General features: G+C 56.9%; 1 protein-coding gene across 1 annotated transcript in view; it reads right to left on the reverse strand.

The window, feature by feature from the left end:
• SLC9A1 (solute carrier family 9 member A1) overlaps nt 1-21,589 on the reverse strand; it is a 30,647-nt gene continuing 9,058 nt past the window's right edge. The window contains exons 2-12 of the mRNA XM_074926194.1: nt 8,471-8,931; nt 6,502-6,752; nt 5,808-6,025; nt 5,263-5,465; nt 4,934-5,023; nt 4,464-4,534; nt 3,881-4,054; nt 3,616-3,730; nt 3,079-3,180; nt 2,671-2,743; nt 1-1,897 (exon numbers count right to left, since the gene is read on the reverse strand). Coding sequence (XP_074782295.1) covers nt 1,575-1,897; nt 2,671-2,743; nt 3,079-3,180; nt 3,616-3,730; nt 3,881-4,054; nt 4,464-4,534; nt 4,934-5,023; nt 5,263-5,465; nt 5,808-6,025; nt 6,502-6,752; nt 8,471-8,931 — 2,081 coding nt within the window. The 3' untranslated portion in view covers nt 1-1,574. The remainder of the gene's footprint in view (nt 1,898-2,670; nt 2,744-3,078; nt 3,181-3,615; nt 3,731-3,880; nt 4,055-4,463; nt 4,535-4,933; nt 5,024-5,262; nt 5,466-5,807; nt 6,026-6,501; nt 6,753-8,470; nt 8,932-21,589) is intronic.

Here is a 21,589-nt window from a genome sequence, read left to right on the forward strand (position 1 = left end):
TAAAAATTAACATTAATTTATTAGAATATTTATGATAAAAACCAAGATTCTCTTTACATGTGGTTTTTTTTGTGTTTTTGTTGTTTTTTTTTTTCCTTTTTATACAAGAGAATTTTCATTGCTTTTTTTTCCTCCTGGAGACAGAGCGGGGGCAGGCAGGCAGGCGCAGGCAGCGACGTGGGCTCTCGCCCCGGTGTGACAAAGCCACGCGGACGCCGGTCCCCCGGGGTCCCAGTGGGACGTGGAGCGGGTGGGAGCGCGGGGTTGGGTGCCCACCAAGGCAGCGGGGCAGAGAGGACACGTGGCAAGGCACGGTGCGGGGAGGGGGAGGTGGCCCGGGCTCCCTGGGGAGGGGGGCACCGAGCACCCCGTGGCATGGGAAGAGGGTGGCACGTGGTGGGAGCTGGGTGGCACGCTGGGGATGAAGTGACATGCTCCAGCACAACGCAGGACACCCCTGAGCCCAGGGAGGGTTCTAAGTCACCCAAACACCCAGCGCTCCCTCCCAGCCAGGCCTTGGGGAAAGAGGGGTCCTCCCAAACTCAGGACACCCGACTCCCCCCAGCCATCCCCCTCAGGGGGACACTGTCCCCCTCCTGCCAACCTCCTGGCACCATTGTGTCCCCATGCTGGGCGAGCCAAACCCTGGCTCTTCCCCAGCTCCTCTTGGCTGCAGGAAGAGAAAAATAACCCCCCCATATGCCCCCTCCCCATTCCCCGGGGAGCCCGGACGCCGTCTTTGGTTAAGGAGCAGCCGCTGCCGCTGCCGCACGGCCGGGCAAGCGCAGGGCGAGGGGCTGAGGCTGGCAGAGGGTCCCCGCAGGGCTGGGTGACAGGTAGCACTTCCAGGAGGGACAGAGAAGCCCGGGCTTGCGGGGCCACTCAAAGCGAGGGGGGACCCGGCTCCTCCCTTGCATGGCTCTAGGATATTTATTTAACGAGACCTGGCATGAAATGCAGGGCCGGAAGAGAGGGTCCCGGCGGCTGCTGGCCCCGTGGGGGAAGCGGCCAAGGCAGGGAGCAGCCCAAGGACCCTGGGAGGGTGCCGGTGAGGTGGTGGGTGCGCCAGCCCTGGCGCAGAGCCTGGCTCCCGTCTTCCCATCCGGAGCAAGGCGAGGGGGAAGGTAAAACAAAGCCAGGGAGAGACGAAGCTGGGCTGCGGGGCAGCCTCCACGGACACCCCCAGCTCCCCGGCCAGAGCCCACCCTGTGCCGGCTGCAGCCGCCCCGAGGAGCCGCTCGCAGGTCCTGAGCGGGTGGGCGGCCTCTGGGAAAGCCCCGCCGGGGCTGTGAGGAACCTGCAAATCCCAGTCCCGGGTGGTAAATGGTCCGTCACCCCCAGACCACGGCAACTGAGGGGCCCGGTGCATCCCGGGGGGTCCTTCCCCGCTGCTTGGGGCCAGCCCAGGGCTTGGTGGGCAGAGCTGTCCTGGTAATCCCAGTCCATCCAGGACGGTCTCCCCTTCCCAAACCCAGTGTGTAGTGACAGAGGAAACCAAAGAGGAAAGCAAAAAACGAACAAATTAAGAGAAAGAGAAACCGTATAGAGGTGTGTGAGGCTTCGGGCACCAGCTGCTACTGCCCCTTGGGGATGAAGGGTTCCCCCTCCTCCGGCTCCGGCCGCGGCCCCGGGTCGCTCAGGCATCGCAGCATCCGCTGGTTGCTGGGGCTGTCGCCGGTCCCCGGGGTGAAGACATCATCAGTACCCGGGGAGGAAGGCTCCTTCACCCGCATCACCAGCCCCTCCTCATCCTCCTCGGGTGAGGGCGGAAGGCCGCCGCAGCCCTTGGGCTCCTCGTTCATCAGGTCCACGGACTCCGGGGACTGCGGGGAGGCTGGGTCGATGGTGATGATGGGCAGGTTCTCTGAGTCTGCTTTGGGTTCGTAGGCCAGCGGGTCTGGGGGAGGCAGAGAGGGGTCAGGCAGGGCCTGTCTCGTGGTACCATGAACAAATTGGGTCGGGGTAACCCAGAGAAGGGAAAGGGGGAACTCTCAGGGACCTTCCGCCAGTTTGGGGCTGGGCTCGCTCACTCTCCAATTTCCAAGTCTGCTGTTTAATTCTTTTTTTTTTTTTTTTTTTGATCTCCACATGCCATCTGGAGCCGCTCCAGACAGCCCAGCCCTGTGCCGGTTGCAAGGGCCGAAGCTGCCCTCTGCCGATTAACCACCAGCTCAGCAAGCGCCGCGTCACACCCCGTCACACCGGTCACGCTGTCCCCAAAGCAGGAGAGGACACGCAGGACAGGAGGAACCAAAGATGGCAAAGCAAATGCGTGCTGGAGATGCCGAAGAGTCCAGGGGTAGGTCTCTCAGGGCTGAGCACTCCTAGAGCTCTCCTCTGCGGAGGGCAGGGAGAGGCATGGCCAGAAATGCAGCTGCAGGGATGGAGCGAGCTGAGCTCCGGACAGATCTCCCGACCGGCCAGGCTGAATTCCCAGTGGGAATCCTGCTGGGAAGCGAGCTGGGGGCTTCTGCTCTGGCAGAGCTGGGGCTGGAGAACACCAAACCCCTGGCTGCATGGTCACGGGGGAGCGGGATGGGGCTGGAGAGCCGCAGAGGAGCTGGGGGGGAGCAGGACAACGCAACCTCCAAGAGTTTCAGTACCAAAGCGCCGGCGATGCCCAGCGAGGTGCCGGCAGCGGCACTCCCCGGGCAGGTCAGACCCACCTACCTGAGCCTATGCGAGCCCGGGACATGGTGGGAGAATCGAGCTTGTGAGCCGGCACCGTCAGGTAGTTGTTCATCTGGAATCGGAGCACAGGGACTGTCTCCATCGGAGCGGTCAGGACAAATGGGGAAGGGGGGCAGGGAACTGACCCCAGGTCACGGGGATGAGCAGGAAGCAGCAGCAGGATGCAGAGGACACGTGCACGCATCCTCCCAGCCGTGCTGCAGGGACTTGCTCAAAGCCTTGGGGTGCTCAGAGGACCTCCAAGGTGTGGGGTCACCCACTGGATTCTGAACCTCAGCCCCCTCCCCATGCAGGACACCAATGGCCCTCTCAGGCAGGGAAGCCCCCCTCAGCTCCCCGTCCTCCCCAGCCTGTGCCAGCGTCCCTGATCCAGTGTCCCCTTGACACCTTCTGTTCCAGCTGCCGGGCCTTCTGCCTCCGCAGGAGCATCTGGTTCCAGGCTTCCTCGTAGGGGTCAGCCACAAGCGTGTGCCGGTTGTAGGATCGCAACTGGGAAAAGGCCCCAAGAAAAGGAGGCGGGTTAAAAAAAAACACACAGAAAGACAAAGGGAGGTCACAGCACCGTTTCCTTTGGAGATGGATGAAGCAGCCACCATGGGCAGAGCACGTCCAGGAAAACTGGTGGCTCATCTCTTCTGTGCTACCATGGGATGTCTGATCTGGACCCACCTTAGCCCAAGCGAAGGTTTAAACACTGAACTCAGCCACCAACAGAGCCAGCCTCCCCCTCAGCACCATCCCAGCACCATCCCAGGAGGAAAAGCCTCCTAGGGAGGGAGAGCCAAACCAGGAACATGAGGGGCAGGAGGGCAGAAACACTGGGGGTGAAGGGCAGGGCTGGTCCCGTGGGCTTCTGGTGGGAAGCGATGCTGGCCACCCATAGGGAAGCAAAGGGGCCACGCACAGTGCCAGGGGACACCTTACCCTCTGCCGGGTTTTCTGCAGGTTGTTGCGAAGGATTTTCCTGATCTCCTCCTCCTTGTCCTTGGACAGGGCCGGAAGGATGCGCTCCACAGGGAGGGTCTTGGGGTTGATGTTCCTGCGTGGACAGACAGGACTCAGAGTGACACTGTGATGGCCATGGCAGGGCCTAAGGGCTGCTTGCCCTGGTGGCCACTAGCAGGGAGTGTTCAGCCTAGGCCAGGGGCCTGTTAAGAGGCACAGGGGCAGCCAGGGCTGGGGAACTCACTGGATGGAGACGGTGGAGACAGCAGAGGGGATCTTGCCTATGCCCCCACTCTCCACCAGCTCGATTGCTTGCTTCATCTCCATCTTGTGATAGAAAGCGATGAGCTGGGGCTCCTTGGATCGCTCCCCTGCAATCAGGCACTTCTTCACGTACTTCTTGTTGAAGCGATTCAGCCTTCCCGAGGACGTGGGGAAAGGAGGAGCAGTGATGCATCAGACCTCGCCCTGCCCCGGCACCCGCTCCTCAGCCCCACCCCAGCCCAGCAGGAGGTGGTTCAGTTCCCACCAATGCAGGTGGGGCCAGACTTCCCCGACTCCCTCCGAAACACAACAAATGGTCCTGAGCTCCTGCGGGGACGCACCACCTGCAGCTCCCCCAGTGCTGTGGACATGCCATGGGTGGGGTGGTGAAGGGGTGCAGCCCCACTCGCACCCAACCCAGAGCTGTAATTCATCGAGGGGAGTGTGTGTTTTACAGCCCGGGGAAAAATCCAGCACAGGGCTGGAAAAGCTGCAAGGTGGGGATTCAAACCCTTCTCCGTCTCCCCCACGGGTCCCTCAAGTCATGAAACCTCCTCACTCACTTGTCCTTCCAGTGGTGGTGCCCGTAGTGACCACAGATATCCTCGATCCCCGTCAGAAGATGATCCAAGAACTGGAAGAGAAAGTCCAAGGCATAGGCAGCTCGCAGGGATGTTGCCCACCCTCTCCCCACCCCGACACCCACGCTGACACAGGGGTGAGGGCACTCAGGGGGTGCAAAATCAGGGCTGTGGGTCCAGGATGGGCCTCAGGAGGGCAGCACGGTCCTACGTAACCGGGCTGCGGCTCTACCAGGCACAGGGGAGGTCTGGGTCCGAGCGGGCAATGGACGACACAGACAGGGGAGAGCCCTCGCTCCGTCCCCCCTTACCTTGGGCACCGATTTAGGGGCAGCTCCCGCTCTGTAAACCCGCCTGGCTACAGCGGTGGAGGTGGCAGAAGCAGAAAGAGAAGAGGGCTAAGGCGGCGAAGAGAAGCGCGCGGGAAGGGCTGGCCGGGCACAGCGGGTTACCTGCGTGTGGATCTCTTCGTTGATGGAGCGCTTTGTCTCTTGCTTCTTCTTCACGGCCAGCAGGTCCACCAAGGGCCGGATGGTCATGCCCTAGGGAACGGGGAGGGTGGGTTAGACCCCTCCCCAAGGCACCCCAGTGGGAGCGGGATGAGTCCAGCACAGCTGAGCCACGGGGCTCTGCGCTGACAGTGTCACCGAGCAGCCTCAAGCTTTTGGAGAAAGGGGACAGTGACAGGGTCAGGGATGGAGGCTGGGGACACGCTCCTCACACACACGAATAACCCGTTTTCTCTCTGAAACCATGCTGTGACCACCTGCCCACCACCAACCTGCACGAAAACTGTGAAGAAGATGACCGTGATGATGGCTGTGAGGAACATGTCCCTCATGCCGAAATGCTTATAGTCCAGGAGGTAGCAGAGGGAGAAGGCGATGGCTCCCCGCAGGCCCCCGTAGGCAATGATGAACTGGTCCTTCGGCGTCAGCTTCACAATTCGGAACTTATTGATGAACCAGGTGAGGACCAGGACGCCTAGGGGAGCGGGACAGGGCCTCGTATGAGCAGACAGTGAAGGATGCCCTCCAGCCCTGAAGAAACCCCCCCGGCAGCCTAGCGCACAGCCCAGAGCAGTGTCACCCCCTCGGGGCCATGGGTGCAGGTGGGTGCTGTCCTGCTCGCTCATCCCAGCACCCCTCACCAGCGCCACCCCACAAACATGGCCTTAGCCCCACCTCCCCACAAATCCAACCACCAGCAAGGCTGATGCCCAGTGCTACCCAGCCAACTCCAGTCTCCCCAGCAAGGCAAACCAGGGCCTCACGGCCCTGAGAGTTGCCCATCCCCAAGGTTTTTGCCACCTCGCTGACATCTCACCTAAAACTCTCGCGATGAGGCAGAAGAGCAGCGTGCTGATGACGAAGGTCCAGTTCCAGTAGTGGTGGCCAGCCACGGTGGAGACACCCAGGAAGATGAAGATGAGGGTCTCGCTCACGCTGCTCCACATCTTGAGGAAATATTTGATGGTGGTGTGGGACTTGTGGGAGATGTTGGCTTCCACATAGGGCCGCATGACCACACCGGAGGCGATGAGCCTAGGGGCAAGGTCAGGGCACTCAGAAGCCATGGGGACATGGGGACAGCCCCAACCCCTGATCCTGCAGCAGTGTTTTTGTGCTCTTATACCAAACTCCAGAGCAGGACAGGCCTTGTGAGACATCAGCAATTATTCAAGGACTCCAAAGAAGGCAACTTGAGGTTTCTTCTTCCCCCTGGCAGGGCAGGAGTGAGCACTGGAGCCAGACAGCACAAAACTGTGTTGTCTTGAGCCCTGCCTGCTGCTGTGTGCCCCAGAGAATGGGCAATGGGCTGCCAGCGCCCCGGGATCTGTGTGACAACTCAAGAGAGTCACTTCCCTCATCTGCCTGCCTGCATATCCCAGCCCAAACACACCTCTGGGCACGTACTGGCCATGCTGGGACAGCCAGACAGCCGTGGTTACACCAGAGTAAACCCTCCCAAAGGGTCCTGGGGACAGGAGGGCGTCTCATCCCACCCGTGTCCAACTCACGCCATGATGCCGGAGAGGTGGAAGAGCTCAGCAGAGAGGTATGCCATGTAGCTGTAGAGGAAGACGAAGAGGGGCTCGATGACTCGGATGTGGGAGGTGAAGCGGGATGTGAAGGCAGCGATCACCCCATAAATGACGCCCACAAAGACGCCGCCCAGCGATACCACGAAGAAGCTGAGGAAGCCGAGGATGATATCGATAATGGTCACCTGCTCGAAGTTGGCAAACTCCTCGAAGAGGTGGTAGAGGACCTGGGAGAGGGAGAAGGGAGAGGGGGGGGGTTCAAACTGCCCTGCTGGCAAGAGACAGCCTCACCTCAGAGGAGACCTGCACAGGGACCTTTCCTGGGAGAGCAGCAGCAAAGGGAGCCAGGCAGGCAGCCAGCATGGCACACTTGAGATGAGGTATGCCAGCGCTTGGTGACCCTGAGCTGGGGCAAGCTTCATGCCAAAAAAAAAGCTGGTGGTGCTTTGCTGTGTGAGACACAGAGCTGGAGAGACCAGCTCCCCATTCTCTGTGGCTCACAGGAACATGGCACCATCAGACATGTGGCTGGGACAGCTCTGCTCTCTAACACAGCCCCGATTGCTGTCCTAGGAGGGGCTTCAGTCAAGGTCTGAACCTGCCAGAGACTGTTCCTGTCTCCCAATGAGCAGCTCAGGACAGATCCAGGCTGCGGAACACCTGAGAGCAGCGTGGAGAGAAAAGCCAACATCTGCCCTGCTCAGCGCAGAGAACAGCCCAAACCCTTAGTGCAGCTTTGTAGCGAAGAGGGCAACCACAAAGAAGGAGCCCACCCTGGGCTGCATCGTCCCCTCCCACCCCCAGCCACATTTACTGGAGAGATTTTAAAACAGAATCTGACGCAGCTGTGTGAGGATGGAAAATGGGCTCCAGGGCATCCCGCGGGGATGGCAGCGCTTGTGAGCAGGGAGAGGACGAGGTGCCAACTCCTGCCTGCCAGGGCCAGGTCCTGGGCCATGGGCAGGGACAGATGCGACAGCAGAAGGCAAAAGCATTCCCCAGGGATGGGAGCAGGGACATAGACCCTGCAGGGAGCCCCGCTGGTCAAAAGTGGGGAGAAGTGCCTGGGAAAAGCCCTGTGGTGGGACAGCACGTTCCTTGTCACCAGGAACCTCGTCAGCAGTGCGCTGAGCAGCCAGCTCCGAGGCGGACAGCTGGGGTATGGGAGAAGAGCCAGGAAAAAGCAGCGGGTTAGAAGTAAATTTAGAGGTCAGCTCTGCATAGAGGAGGACGCCCCGCTGACGGCCAAGCCAGCACCTGGACACAGATGTCCTTTGGAAATGGCATGGCCTCAGAGTGGGTGGCCAGGGCCCCAAAACCTCCCGAAGGTCCCTGCAAAGCTGCTGCTTAAAGAAAGGGGCTGAGGGGTGACCCAGGCAGATGCCAGCCCAGTTGCAGTGCCCACAGCTTCCCCCTCACCTCAACTGTCCCCCCACCTCCTCGGTGCTGCAGCTGAGCGACGGCAAGGAAGACCCCATGAGGAAGGAGACAGGAAGGAGCAGCAGGTAGATGGCAGTTCTGCCTGACCCAGCACCAGCCCCTTGGCACTCCTGCTTGCTTTCCCTGGCAGGACAGGCACAAGCATGGCATCAGGCAGAAATTTCACCCAGGAAAGCAGATTCCCAGGAGACCAAGGCACTGGGGACAGTCCTGCTCTTCACTGCGAGGCAGTAACTGGCTGGGCATCTGCTCTCAGTCTGCCCAGATTGCCAAGTAAAATGATTCACCTTAACCTACCTCTGCGGTGTTTTAAGCCACTATATTTAGCTTTGCACCTGTAAAAGGTCAGGAGCAAGTGGAGCAGCTGCAGCTCAGCTGGCAGGAGGCACCTGGCAGCTTGCAATGGCCCAGTCTACAGTTCTGCCGCCAGTCCTGGTGCCACCACCCAGAGATGCTCCACCAAAGTGAACCCCATCCCACTGGCCGATCCCCCTCATCCACTTACGACTGTGACGGCATCATTCAGCAGGGACTCCCCAAACACCAGGATGTGGAGCAGCTCGTTGATGTGGATCTCCTCAAAGACAGCCAGCACAGCCACCGGGTCCACAGCCGAGATGATGCTGCCGAAGAGCAGGTTGGCCAGGAGGCCAATGTGGTTCAAGCCAGGGCCACCGAGCTGGCACACGGCGTACATGAGGCCACCCAAGAAGAAAGCATTCCAGAGCGTCCCCACCACGGCGAAGATGAGGATGGTGCCCAGGTTCTCAGTGAATTGGCGCAAGGGTAGGAAATAGCCGGCATCCAAGATGATGGGTGGGAGGAGGAAGAGGAAGAAGATGTCCGACTTGAGGATGGGGGGCTTTTCACCCACTCCTTTGATGAGCCCCCCAACCAAAAGGCCCACCACTATGAGCAGACAGCTCTCAGGTACGATGTTGGACACTGAGGGGATCACGTGGAAGCCTGGAGAGGAGGAAGAGAGAGCAAGACACACGTTGGCTATGCAAACAGAGGATGCTCTCTGCAGGACAAACACCCCTGCGGGAGCTGGGGACCAGTTCCGAGCCCTCCCTGCACACGTCAGGATCATTTACTCTTTGTGTGCCTCAGTTTCTCCTTCTAACCCACTTCTTCCCCATGGTCTCAAGCTGCGAAGTGGAAACTGCAGCTTCACCAGACCCACATACCCTGGCACTGTTTGATCTCAAGCCAGAAAATAACAGTGAGTCCCAGTTCAACAGGCAGCAACTGCCCTCTGGGCACCCCGGGGTTTCTCAGGGGACCCCCAGGCCCCCACGACAAGCCGTCTGCAGCACAGGCAGTTCTCACAACACAAGCTGTCGCTGGCTCCAGCTCTTCCCGTCACAGCTACTAATCCCGAGCGCACGTAGGCACTGGCATTTACCTCCTGTCAGACGGCAGCCTGCCCACCGAGTGCCGTTACACCCAGCGTGCCAGGCTCTGGCAGGAGGCAGCAGCACAGAGCCCATCCCTGGGCGTCCCTGACGCAGGGGACAGGGAGGGGAGCTGGTGCTCGGTCGGTTTGCAGATGCAATTGGAGCGGCTCCTTATTCCCCCTCCTGTAGCTTCAGGAGCAAGCTGGGAGGCTGCAGGCTGGGCTGCTCCCAGAGCAGGGCAGGACACATCCTTGGGGTGCAAGGTAAGAGGGAACTCAGTTTCACCTTTTTGAATCACAACATGACCCCAAATGCAGGTCTCTGAGCCAGCCGTGCCCTGCTGGGGTGACATCCATCCACCAAACACCCCACAGCCTTGGCAACATGGGCATCTGCCTGCCCAGCCGGGCAGACAGCACGATGCCAACCAAAGCAACGCTTCAGCCAACGCACCAATACCCACAGAAGGATTTTTGGGTCCCCTGGATCCTCTCCCAGGCTTTATAATTATTATTTTGAAGTGAGGCACATTTGTTCCCTGGCAAGGGAAGCAGTTTAAAATAAGGAACCCTGCCTTGGCATCCCGTGTTCCTCCGTTCCTTCCGGCCGGGCGGCTGTGCCATCTGCACATCGTTTCACAACAGATTTAAAAAAAAAGACAAAAAACTTCCCCAGTGAGCCACCATCCCGCTGACTATCAGGAGCGGCTCTGCGTCACAGTGAGCCCTCCCGCCCCCTCTGTCGAGCCTGCAGGGACCACATCTGCGCCGTGCTGCCGGCTCATCCCTCTTCCACCTGCGCAGTGAGCGGGGAAGGTGCCGCCATGAATCCGGCAGCTGCTTCCACAATCCCTCCCTAAGGGCCAGCAGTGAGTCAGGTACCGGCCACGGCGCTGTGCGGGTCCCCGAGGGCAGGATTAGATCTCAGACTGTTACCTGAGCTGCAGGTGCTGCCTCTGGTATGGGTGAGCCCAGCCCTGCAGAGGCTGGTGGATTCATCACACCCAAGGCTCCATGCACACGCTCCAGCCACACTTTTTCAGCAGCACCCAGGCAGCTCTGACAGGTCTCGGGTGCTGGAGCGATATGGGAAGGAGTCTGGTTTCTACCTTGGCTTTGCTGCAGCGGCACCCATCTCTGAGCAAACTGCTCTGTGGCCTTTGGGTGTGGGCACGAGGGGAAGCCGGGAGCAGATTGGGAGCATCTGAGCTTTCTCCCACTGCTCTCCCAGTGTCTGGCCACCAGCATTCAGGCACCTCCCAGGTTGGATGTGGTACCTGATTTACCCACACAGGATTTTTCTTCCGTGTCCAATCCCCCCCGGAGCCCATGCTGAGCACCCCAGGGCAGCCCTGGCAGGGAGCTCCCCGTGGGAGAGGACATGATAATCCATTTTCCAAGCATGGCTCATGCAAACACCTGAAACGACAGGCTCTTCCAGCACACCGGGCGGTTGCCTGTCTTGGCATACACCAGCCCTGGCCAGAATAAGGTTTAAAGCCACACAAGCAGCGAGAAGCCCGCAGCAAATCAGTTTTTGCTTGCTAAGTACGTTCAATCATGAATAAAACACAAACACTGACAATTAAGCATCTCTCACTTCTTCTCCACAGGCCCCAGGATCCCATTAAACTGGAACATTCGCGCGCTGATGTGAATTCAATGTTTTAGAGCTTTTTTGTAGGGCCCTAAAAATACACTCACATGGGCTGCATGTTAATTATGCCTTTGATTTCACTGAATCTCAGCCATTTTTCACTCCCTGCTTTCTCCGCTCAGTATTTTTAGAGCACTCGAAAGCCCATCGGTACCAATCTGTTGCTGGGATCCTGCTGGGATCCTGCTCCGAGTGCCGGGCTGGCATCCCGCTTTGGGGTGGGGGTGATTAATGGGAAGAAATGCTCTCGCCGTGGGGGTGATGCCAGGCAGGGGCAAATTGGTCCAATCTCAGCTCCGTGCCTGAATTTCTCTCCCGGAGGAAGAAGGAGGCTGCAGCAGGATGCTGGGCGATGAGGATGCCTGGCCATGGGCATATCCAGGTGCAGCAGGAAGAGGAGTAAGTCTTGATAATAGCCTTAATAATAATAATAATAATAATAATAATAATAATAATAATGTCTTAATAACCCCCAGGCTCCTGTTCCCAGCTGCTTTGGTAAAAGGCTATTTGCACAGCAGGTACCTGTGCTGCCTGCCTGCCCGGGTACCTACTGCTGCCACCCACCTGTCCCCAAATGTGGTGGCTCTGCTGCAAACTAGGACTCAGCTACTGCAGTGGGAGCTGCAAATCCTCTGCCAGCAGCACAAACCTGGGATGAGCCGGGAGGCAGGGAGGGGGGACAGCAAGACCCTCAGCACTCCTTTATTTTCCTCTGTTAGGCAGCAAGTGTTCCTTGCCGCAGCAGAATGGCTGGAGCCGGCACCCGAGAGGTCTCCCTGGCTGGGAGGGCTGTGCTGCCTGCATGGGAAGTGCTTCCCGAAGGACTGAGGAGCTGTAATGAAGAGGCAGCGCCTGCACCAGGCGTACGAGACTCCCAGCACCCACTGCCAGCACACCCTGAATAAACAAGTGATGCGGGAGTCGGGGGGGACAAGGCAGCCTGGTCTTCGGCACATCCACATCCGGAGGATGAGCAGGGATGTGCAGGAGCAGGCAGGCAAGCACGTGGAGGAGCAGCTTTTCCCATGGAGAAGCACCCACTGGGCTTCAGCTGGTTTTCCTGAACCCCACCAGGAGGGAAGTCCCCTGAGACCCCATTTCCCTGAGAGAGATCCAAGATCCCCAAATCACCGGCACTAGGCACACGGAGTCGCCCAAGTTTCTTCCTTTGGAAAACAAAACTCCATGGGAGCAGTTCCCCTATCAACAGCATCAAACACCACAGAAACTATTAAAAGCAAGACCAGTTGAGTAAACATCAATCCCGAGAGCCTGAGCAAACAAGCAAAAAGGAAATCCAGAAGTTAATAGTTGCTATTAAAACAGTTCCTTGCCCACATCACGCACCCTGGGTTGCTTGGGCCCAGCAAGGCGAACATGGGAATCGCTCTCTGCTGGTGGTCAGCTCTTCCTCGGGTTGGGGCAGAAAGGAGCTGGGGACTGATTTTCCAGTTTTAACCACTGTTTAAGCACTTGAAGGACAGGAGGAAATCACCATCCTTCAAATTAAAGAGATTTTGAGTAAGGAAAGCTGTTGCAAGGCAATGCTCATGCTGCAGAAGTTTGCTTTGCTGCTTCTGAACGCCAGTTCTCTTAATTTTGGTGTCAGCAGATTTGCACGGGGCCACTTCTATCCAAGCGCAGGTAATCGAGGGCAAGAGCAGGAATTTTCCTCCACTAACTACGGCGGTGGCAAGAACCACTAGTGTCTGCTGGACTGCAGCAAGGCAGGTTATTTTTCCCCCTAGTCCAGAAAGCAGGCTCGTATTTTGGAGGCTGTGGAAACTGAATGAAGACACAGGAGTACGGCCCCAGCACGGCAAGCTGCCTTCAGTCTTCAGACTTTGCCCCACCATATGTGAGGGCTCCCATTTCAAGCTGCTAAAGGTTCCTCCCCATCCCACCAAGGGGGAGCCAGGCTGCTTTTCCCAAGGTCCTGGCTGCTGGCAGATGCAGTGTCATGTAAATATTTACTCCCGACCAAACAGCTTGGGAGAGACTCTGACCTACGTGTGGTTCTTTCCTCCCTCAGCTGTATCTGGGTTACCGCAGCCCCAGCGCAGAGGCCGGATGCTGTGCCTGGCATTACGTACGCTCCATCCAGCAGTGTCTGCTCCTTTGCTGCCTAATGACTCAAAAACCACCATATCTGATCTCTTTCCATCCTCAGCCTGGGCAGGAGGAGCCTGAAGGGATATTGAGGTAAGGGACACAGAGGGAAGGGTGCTGGGCATCCAACCCAGACCCAGCATCCCCACCCTGGGGGAGCGCTGCTGTCAAAAGGAGCTAGGTCCCACACAAGCATTCGCCTGGGGTGATGCTTCTTGGACTGCAGCTGAAGTAGAGGCGATCTCCATGCCCCGAGCTTCTCACAGCCATTTGGAAACCCTCTCTCAAAGCCAGAAGAAGATGATTTGCAGCTCTCAAACCAACAACAGCTCTTGAGGCAGCTCCGGTGCTGGGAACTTACTACAAAAGGAAGCAGGGAGTATCCCCCTTTGCTCAGCCCAGCCTTATCCCACAACAGAAAGCCCCAAGGACCACAGGCACTGTGTCCTACAGCATCTATAAGGCCCCCTCCTTCCCTCCCTGATGGCATTTCCCTGTTCCACCCATGCGGGACTTCTCTCCCTTCCCATCACTCCATACAGCTCCGTATGGCATGGGACCCAAGGTCAGGCTTAGTCAGAGCTCTGACAGCTCTCCCCTAATTTTAAAGACCTCTCTCAAAGCAGTGCAGAAAGAGCATTTTAAGAACTTTTTAATCAAACACTTCAAAAGAGTACTGATGATGAAAGAAAGGAGGCAAAGCACTCCATGCACTTCCCTGCTCCAGGCCAGTTCTGAGAGATGCCGACATCTCCCACCCTGGCTCCCACCACGGGGACATTCCTGGAGTCAAAGCTGTAAGAGCCCCTGCAATCCCCATGGCCCTGAAAAATACTGGTGTTCGAGGCGATAAATAAAATGAAAGTATTTTTATGTATTTTTAAAAAATATATCTCTCTAAGGCCGATGCTGGAGGCCCCTGGTGCAAGCCCTGGGGACTGTGGGGTGCCCCTGGCCCTCAGAGCTGCCGTGCAGCCGGGATTGCCATCAGCCATCACATCCTCCTAGAGCTGCAGGTGGAATTTGGCTGGGATTAACGTCCTCTCCTTTCACAGGAGGAAAAGCAGTGTGAAGGAGGAGGGAAGAAAACCCACTTGGTTGGTGCTTGAGTTGAAGCCAGCTAAAGAGGGGGAGGAAGGAGGGCAGGGAGCACGTGGCATGGCTGGAAGGGTTTGGCACGTTCATGGTTAAACGGGATGTTCCTGCGGCTTCACCCCGGCTTCCCATGCGCCCACACATGGGGAGCCTTGTGGGGAGCCTTGCAGGAAAGCCAGGCTGCTTCCAGGAAGATGCTTGTTAGCTAAGAGGAGGCACAAGAAATGAGAACGGTTACAAAAACACCCCATCCTCCCAAGCTTCAGAAGTTTATTAGCGCAGCTTCAGGCTCTAGCAGGCAGGCAGCGGCCCCGAGAGAGAAATTACACAATTATTAACCAGGGATTAGGCAGCTCTTCCACCCCCTGAATGATTTTCTCTGAAAGGCAGTAGATGGGTGAGGGGGTGGTGAAGCCCCCCAGGTGATGCTTGCTGCAGCCTGGGGCACCCATGGGTGCTTGTTTGGGCTGGAGGGTGGGACCGAGTGGCCGCGTGGCGTGGGTGCAGAGTGTGCTGCGGTGCTAGAAAAGCTCCAGGAGAAGGCACAGGGTCTGGGAAGGAGGCAGCGAGGGGGAGCAGGCATGCTCAGAAGGGCTGCCCTTCTTGAAGGACACTGCAGAGAGCACGGCTGGAGGAGACACACGTGTCTCAGCAGCACCAGGGCCCCTCCAAAGGCCACTTTAACTCTTTAGGACACCGGGCTGGTGGGGTCTGGGTGGGCCATGCAGAGAGGCAGCAGCCCTGCATTGTCACCAAATCTATCAACCCAGCAGTGAGGGATGTAGGAAGGTGCAAACACCTTCCCACACTCCCGTGGGACACAGGGACCACGGACAGCCCTGACACGTGGATGCTTTGCTGGATGAGCCAGAAAGTCACTGATGTGTCACCATCCACGGGGACTAGTCATCCACAAAGCCATTACCCAGCACCGTCCCCTTCTTTTTTCTCCACTTAGAAGAAACAGCAGGGGAGGGGGAGGGCTGGGGCTGGGCTCCAAGGTCTGCAAAGCACCAAGACCACCGTGACCTGGTGTTCACAGTCTCTATTTTGGGGTGGTAGAGGGTCGAAGATGTGGGGCTAAGCCCCTGGTAGGGTTAAAGCCCTGTGAGGATGGTGACGCAGGAGCAGAATGTTTTGCAACTGGCTCCCAGGGGAAAACCTACCTCAGGCATACAGATTTTGGCTGCAGCTTCTCTCCATTTATCCCCTTTCCTCCCAAAAGAAGTCGCCAGATTTCTCTTTCCCCTCCTGACCATTGGCTGCTGCTACAGTTGCCCAAAGATCAGCCAGGCTTTGCTGATTGCTGGTGGCCTCCAGCACAACCCTCGTGGGATGTCTTGTAGCTGCTGGGAGCGTGTCTCAGCCCCGCTGTGCAGCCTCTCTTGTAAAACAGAGCCGGATCCATCGACCTGCTGGCAAAGACAGGGAGCGAGGAGCCTTGGGAAGGGCACAGAGAGAGAGCTGCACGCACCCGGCACCGGCACGGGTACCAGCTGTAATGGGGAAGTCTCACAGGAAGAGGATGAAAATGGAACTTGCTAGAAAGGAATTAAATAGCTGGTGATTTACACCTAAAAATAGAGCAAGGCCATGGCTCGTGTCACCCTGCAAGGGGAGGTGGAAAAACCACGATACTTAAATTACATCCATTGCGTCTTGCAAGCTCCAACGTCATCATCTGCCCTGAAGTTCCAGCAGCCACCCCGCCAGGACAGCACGTGCGGGGTCCTGACGCAGCTTTGGCTTTGCCAACCCCTTTTCTGCTTCACCATGGAGCAGGCAGGGGTTTAATGTAGGTCCTGGTCTCCCGAGTGCTCTCCTGCAGCTCTCTTTGGGCTGATTTCAGCAATTTGGGTTGGTTGGGGCAACCTCTAAGAGAAGCATTCAATGGCGTCAATGTCCAGAGTGGAAAAGCTTTAATTTTCCACCCCAAAATGACAATTTCCTGGTTAGAAGTTGACTTGGATTTTTTTTAAAAGATACAGGTACGGAAAGAGTGCCTAAGCAAAACAATTTCCTCAGATTAAACCAAATCTTTCAGTCAAGCTTCATTATTTTCTTGTTGCTAATTACAAAGAAAAGCCAAGAACCAGGAAGGTAATTAATTTAAACTGCTCTTTGTGACTCACTGAGTTAATGCAGATACCACGCAGGGGCCACACAGCCAGCACCCACCCAAACCTCGCCATGGGCTCGGTGTGCAAAGCAAGGACAGGGAGAGAAGGGAAAAGCGAGACACCCAGCCCTCATTTTGGGGATCATGCTTGTGTACCCCAGCAGCCCGCGGGCAGGGGGCTGTGACCAGCCTGATGCGCAGGACTCAGGTTAAAATCCACGAGCATCTGGCACTGCAGCCTCCAGACATCTTCAGTCTGCAAGAAGTGGGGATCGAGTAGAACCAAATTGTCTGCTTTAAGCACCCCTACAAGTCGCGTCGCTGCCATCAATAACCATTAAGACCCGTTGCTAGTTGCTGAAGGTACAGGTTTATTTTCTCTCGGTGTGACGTTACTGTCCCCCTTGCCTACAGACCTTGTTCAAACAGCTGCTGAATTGCCCCTTGTTTTCCCTCGCTTCCCCCCAATACTGCAAACAAACCAGGGGCAAATGGAAAGAGTTTCCTGCGACAGGAGAGCAAGAGCTGCCTGGTACAGCCTCCAGCTCACTCAATCTCGTGTATTCAGCCCTAACGCCTACGGCGAGGCAAGCGTGCATGAGAAGGTGACCTGCCTGGACCCTGCCTGCTTTGCAGAAGATAAGAACAGCGTTGATAGTATCGGGCCAGCCCACGAATGAGTCAAAACCTGAAAGCTACAGAACAAAAAGCAGACACTGTCAGGTACCAGCGTGCAACAGCCTTGCTGCAGCTCAGCCAGGCAGTCACAGCAGCTGATCATTTGCAGTGGCCTGGCCCTTGCAGACCTTGCAAGGACTCGTGCAAAAAGGCTTGGTCAAGCCCTTCAAGTACAGCCACGTTAGCAAAAGCAGGTGGTCCCACTAGTGCAGCATCACAGTGTCAGGAAAGAGCCCTTCATTCCCGGCAAAGGGCAGACGGCTTCTCTGCATCTCTATTGCCAAGAGGGGCTGGAGGAGGCGGGGGGGATGCAGCAGGGCTGCGATGTCTGACAGTGTCCCAGTTGCACCATCCTCCCGTAGCAGCAGCAGTTTGCAGCCAGTTCCCACTGGCAGGCCCCGAATAAATCCTTTGATGGGAGGGAAGACAAGTCTAGCCACCTTGCACCCCCGAGGCAGCTGGAGAGAGCAGACATGCACTTGCCTTTCCCAGATCTCATGTCCCCTGGGCACTTTCGGGGAGCAAAGCCCACACCCCAGAAGAGGATAAACAGAGAATAAGCTGCAGCCAGAGCCTTCCTCCTCAGGAGGGTGCTGAGAGCTCCCCATGCCCTATGCACATGGGGGATGGATGTCAGGGCATCAGCAAGACAGATGCTGGTCTAGCACTCTGCAAGGTCAAGGGACCAAGGAGAGGCCAGTTCAGAGGTGGTCTGGGGAGCAAGGCTGTGCTATTCCACGCCTGGAGCCTTTTAGGGAGCAGTTATTTAGAGCCATTTCATGTATTTTAGCTGTTAGGATAAGTAAGGGCCGTGGGGACTGGTGATAAGGGTCTGGCATGCTGTCAAACCAGCTGTTACTGCGCGGCATGGAGGGGAGGGCGAGCAGGCAGGTACCACTCCCCCCCCACCCCACACCGGCTGGGAGCCACCGGAGCTGAGCCACGCCACCCACAGGCCCCTGTGCAGGCAGCAATAGCCACAGCCAGGCGAGAGCAAAGCCTCTTCTGGTAGCTCAGTGCCTGCAGCAGCATCATGTAGGAATTGCCTCTAATGCTCACAGTCCTGCCAGGGCCTTGCCTTCCCCCCGGGAGCGCCTGCTCAGCACCCCCGGGGCTGCCGAGGGCCGTAGCAGCTGTGTCAGGCATTGCCTGGCTCCAAAGGGGCGCAGGGGTGCCACAAAAGTCACACTCTGTCGATGCAGCCCCCCTCCCAGCCACGGGCAACAGAGAAATACCCAAGGATGATGATGGCAGTACCAGGAAACCACAAGGTTGTTCCTTTAGCGTAGGGCTGGATTCGGAGACACAGAAAAGTCCCGAAAAGATGAGCAGCCTGGGTAACACAACCAAAGGCGTCACTGCATCCTGCAGCAGCTGGAGTCAGGAGCTGCATGCAGATGAGCCCAGCTCCCTACCTGCCCTGACACTCCCTCCAGAAACAAAACACTCCCCTTGGCAAGGGAAATCTCACTTTCTCTGCCCAGAGCCTGCAGGAAGGTCGCAGGGGAGGAGGATGCTGCGCTGCAGTCAAGTGAAATGCGGGTGTTGCGGGGCCTCGATGGCAGCACTGCAGTGCTGCAAAGCGGGAGGAGGATGCAACAAACCCAGGCGTGCTGGAGAGCTGTGAATCATCTGCAGGCACCCTGGATATCAGCCTGCCAGGATGGGCGGACCCCCCTTGCAGAAAGCCGCTGTATACACTTATAAACAAGCTGTTTACGCAGACCAAGAGAACTTCAACAATAACAAGGAGAGATCTCTTCCGTGGGGCACAATCCAGGCTCAGCACCAGCTTGCCCCTCCAGCACAAAGCTGGGGGGCTGCTCCTTGGTTTGTGTTTCACCCGCTCAGCTATTCCCCCATCCAAAAGGGGCTGTGTCCCTCTCTCTTCCCAGCATGGGACAGCTCGGGAAAGCTGGCTGAGACTTTTGCATGGTCCAACACCCATCCAGCCTTCCCTGCAGCTCTGCAAACCAGACAGCAAACGTTCATGCCACAGAGCCGGCAACTTTGCAGACAAGTGCCAAACAGCCGGCAGCAATTCCTCCCAATTAAGCTTTGCTGCCCTGACCCAGAAGGTCTGGTCCGCCAGGCGAGCCAGCGACAGTTCGAGCGCTGCCTAATTCTCCCCCCTCCAATTCTAAAAGATACACTAATTAATTAAGATCAACCCAAACTAAACAGTTGGCTCCGCTGTGCTGCGTGGAGCAGCTTGCAGCAGACTCTAATTGTGGTGCTGGCGTCCATCAGCGGGAGTCATCCTGCTCCCCATCTGCACCGCTCCAACCTGTGCTTTCACTTGCCTTAGGCTTAGGTTTAGGAACCAGCCCAGGGTTCCAGCCCAGACAGCACCTCCCCGCAGAACCGGCCTTGATCTGGGGCACCTGCTGCAAGAGCCGCATTCGGAGGAGACCCGTGTCCAGGAAATCCTCCCTAAAACAGGCAGAGAAGTGCCAAGGTTGCAGCTGCTCTCACGGGCAGGCAGGGCAGGGCCTGAGCGATCGCTGCCTCCCTTGACTCACCTGCCCCTGATTCAGCTGGCGACTCACAGGCAAGCCCTAAAAAGCCCGGTTTTTTCCCCGCCACGTACTCCACACCAGGACGCCTGCCCAGCCCCACGCGTAACGGAAAACGGCAGCACAGCAGGCAGCCCAAAGGCCGGCTCCAGGCAGCTCGCAGGGAGTATCCGTGCAGGCAGATGTCCTCGAGGGCTCATGGTGTGGGAAGTGACCATCAAACAGCAGCTTTTTGGGACCAACATCCCCCTCTGCCCAGGCTGGGCCAGACCACAGCCTGCCACTCGCCCAACGGCACCTTGGCTGGGTTAAGGGAGCCCTGGTGATCACTCTGGGGAGGACAGGGGGGGCAGCATCAGCTTCCTGGCAGGAGAAGTTGCCTGTACACTACCGTAATGCGCCGTGACAATCCATGGACAGAGATGTTTAATAAAAACACTTGAACAGAGCAGGGAGAACTGATACAGCAAAAGCACGTACCCTCATTTTATCTCTGAAGCACTCACAAGAAATTAACAGATCAATTGGGAGTCTTTTACAGAGCTGGTATTAATTTCCTCCCAGCTGTAAAAAGGAAATGAGAGACAAAAGGCATTAAATGGACTTGCCCAAGTCCCCAAGTGAATGGTGTGAGAGTTGGCGTGAGAACCCAGCAGCTCCCAATTTCCAGTCCCATGTTTAAATAATGTTTCTCCTTCAAACCATAAGAAAAGCCAAGGGCAGCCTGCAAGAAAAGCAGACATTAAGAAGAACCTAATTGCTATTAAAGACTCAGAAATCCACGGCGCTTTGGACTGTCACCCAACAGCTACAGCATTTTAAACACGGAGGAAAACACGGAGCCAACTGGAGATGGTGATGGAGCAAGCAGTGCTGGCTTGGGAAGCCTCAAGGCTTGGTTCCATGGCATCTTGAAGAAACTTTTCCAGATCCAGCTGTGCGCAGCTGTGAGCAGAGCAGCACTCCTCCACCTCTCTCCAGCTCCAGAGCTGCCCCATGATGAGATGCTGCAAAACCGAACGTTCTCCTCCAGAGGAGCTTTGAGAAACCGGTTGAGGTTTGGCACTACGTGCCAAGCTGGCTATTAAAAATCTCTGGTGACTCACGGGTACACCAGTAACCCCGATCCCTGATGACTACATTCCTCTAACGGGCATGTTACAAGGCCGCTCCCAGACCACAGGTTGAGATTAGCAAACCTGTTTAAAGCCTTCAGGCGTGCTCCATGCATGGTTTTTCTAAGGCGGGACCGTATGAATCTTTACCAGCTTGTGGCATTCACCCAGCAGGAGCTGGGCATGCAGGTACGGAGGTGCACGGGGACAAACTGCCATGCAAATTGCTGCTTCTGTTGCTCCAAGACTCACTCTGACTTTTTCCCACCATTTCTGGATAGGTGTATCCCACAGCCAAGCCAGCAAGGCTGGGCTCTTCCTGGCACAGCTCATTTACCATGGAAAACGGAGTTTTCTATAGGACAAAAGCATCCTATCCAGGTTTATATCCTTCTAAAGTATCAGAAGAGCAACAGCAGCTGAACTTGCACATTTGGAGGAGGCCTAATAAAAAAAAAGGTCTAGAAAAACTGCTCCAGCTCCAGGGAAAGAGGCCAGGAGCTAAACATAACTCTCACTAGCCATGCTCTTCCCAGATTGCTTCAGCTGTCGCAAGGCCCACTGGATGCCACGAATAGCTGCGCTAGGAGGGGTCAGCACAGCATGTCTGCCTCAGGCTGGGGGATTTCTACAATAAAACCCTCTGAGTTACTTTCTGCATGGTGCAAAGCTAAACTTGACGCTGTTTAATGCAGATATCGAATTGTTCTGGAGCAGAAGGTACTGAAGGTGATGTGGAGAGACAGCACCCGGTCACAAGGCTATAATCTGGTCACCCAAAATAAGGCTCCAGTTGCTCTCCCAGCTCCTTGCTCTTACCCTCATGGCACAGCATTTAATACACGGTTCCTGCTGGCTCGTGAAGCCTCGGGAAGAGTTAAAGCTGAGCCAGCCTGAGGTGACCACAGACAAATTCCCCAGGCAGAGCAATGC

The sequence above is a fragment of the Athene noctua genome, chromosome 24 (assembly GCF_965140245.1).
Source record: "Athene noctua chromosome 24, bAthNoc1.hap1.1, whole genome shotgun sequence".
In the NCBI taxonomy this organism is placed as follows: domain Eukaryota; kingdom Metazoa; phylum Chordata; class Aves; order Strigiformes; family Strigidae; genus Athene; species Athene noctua.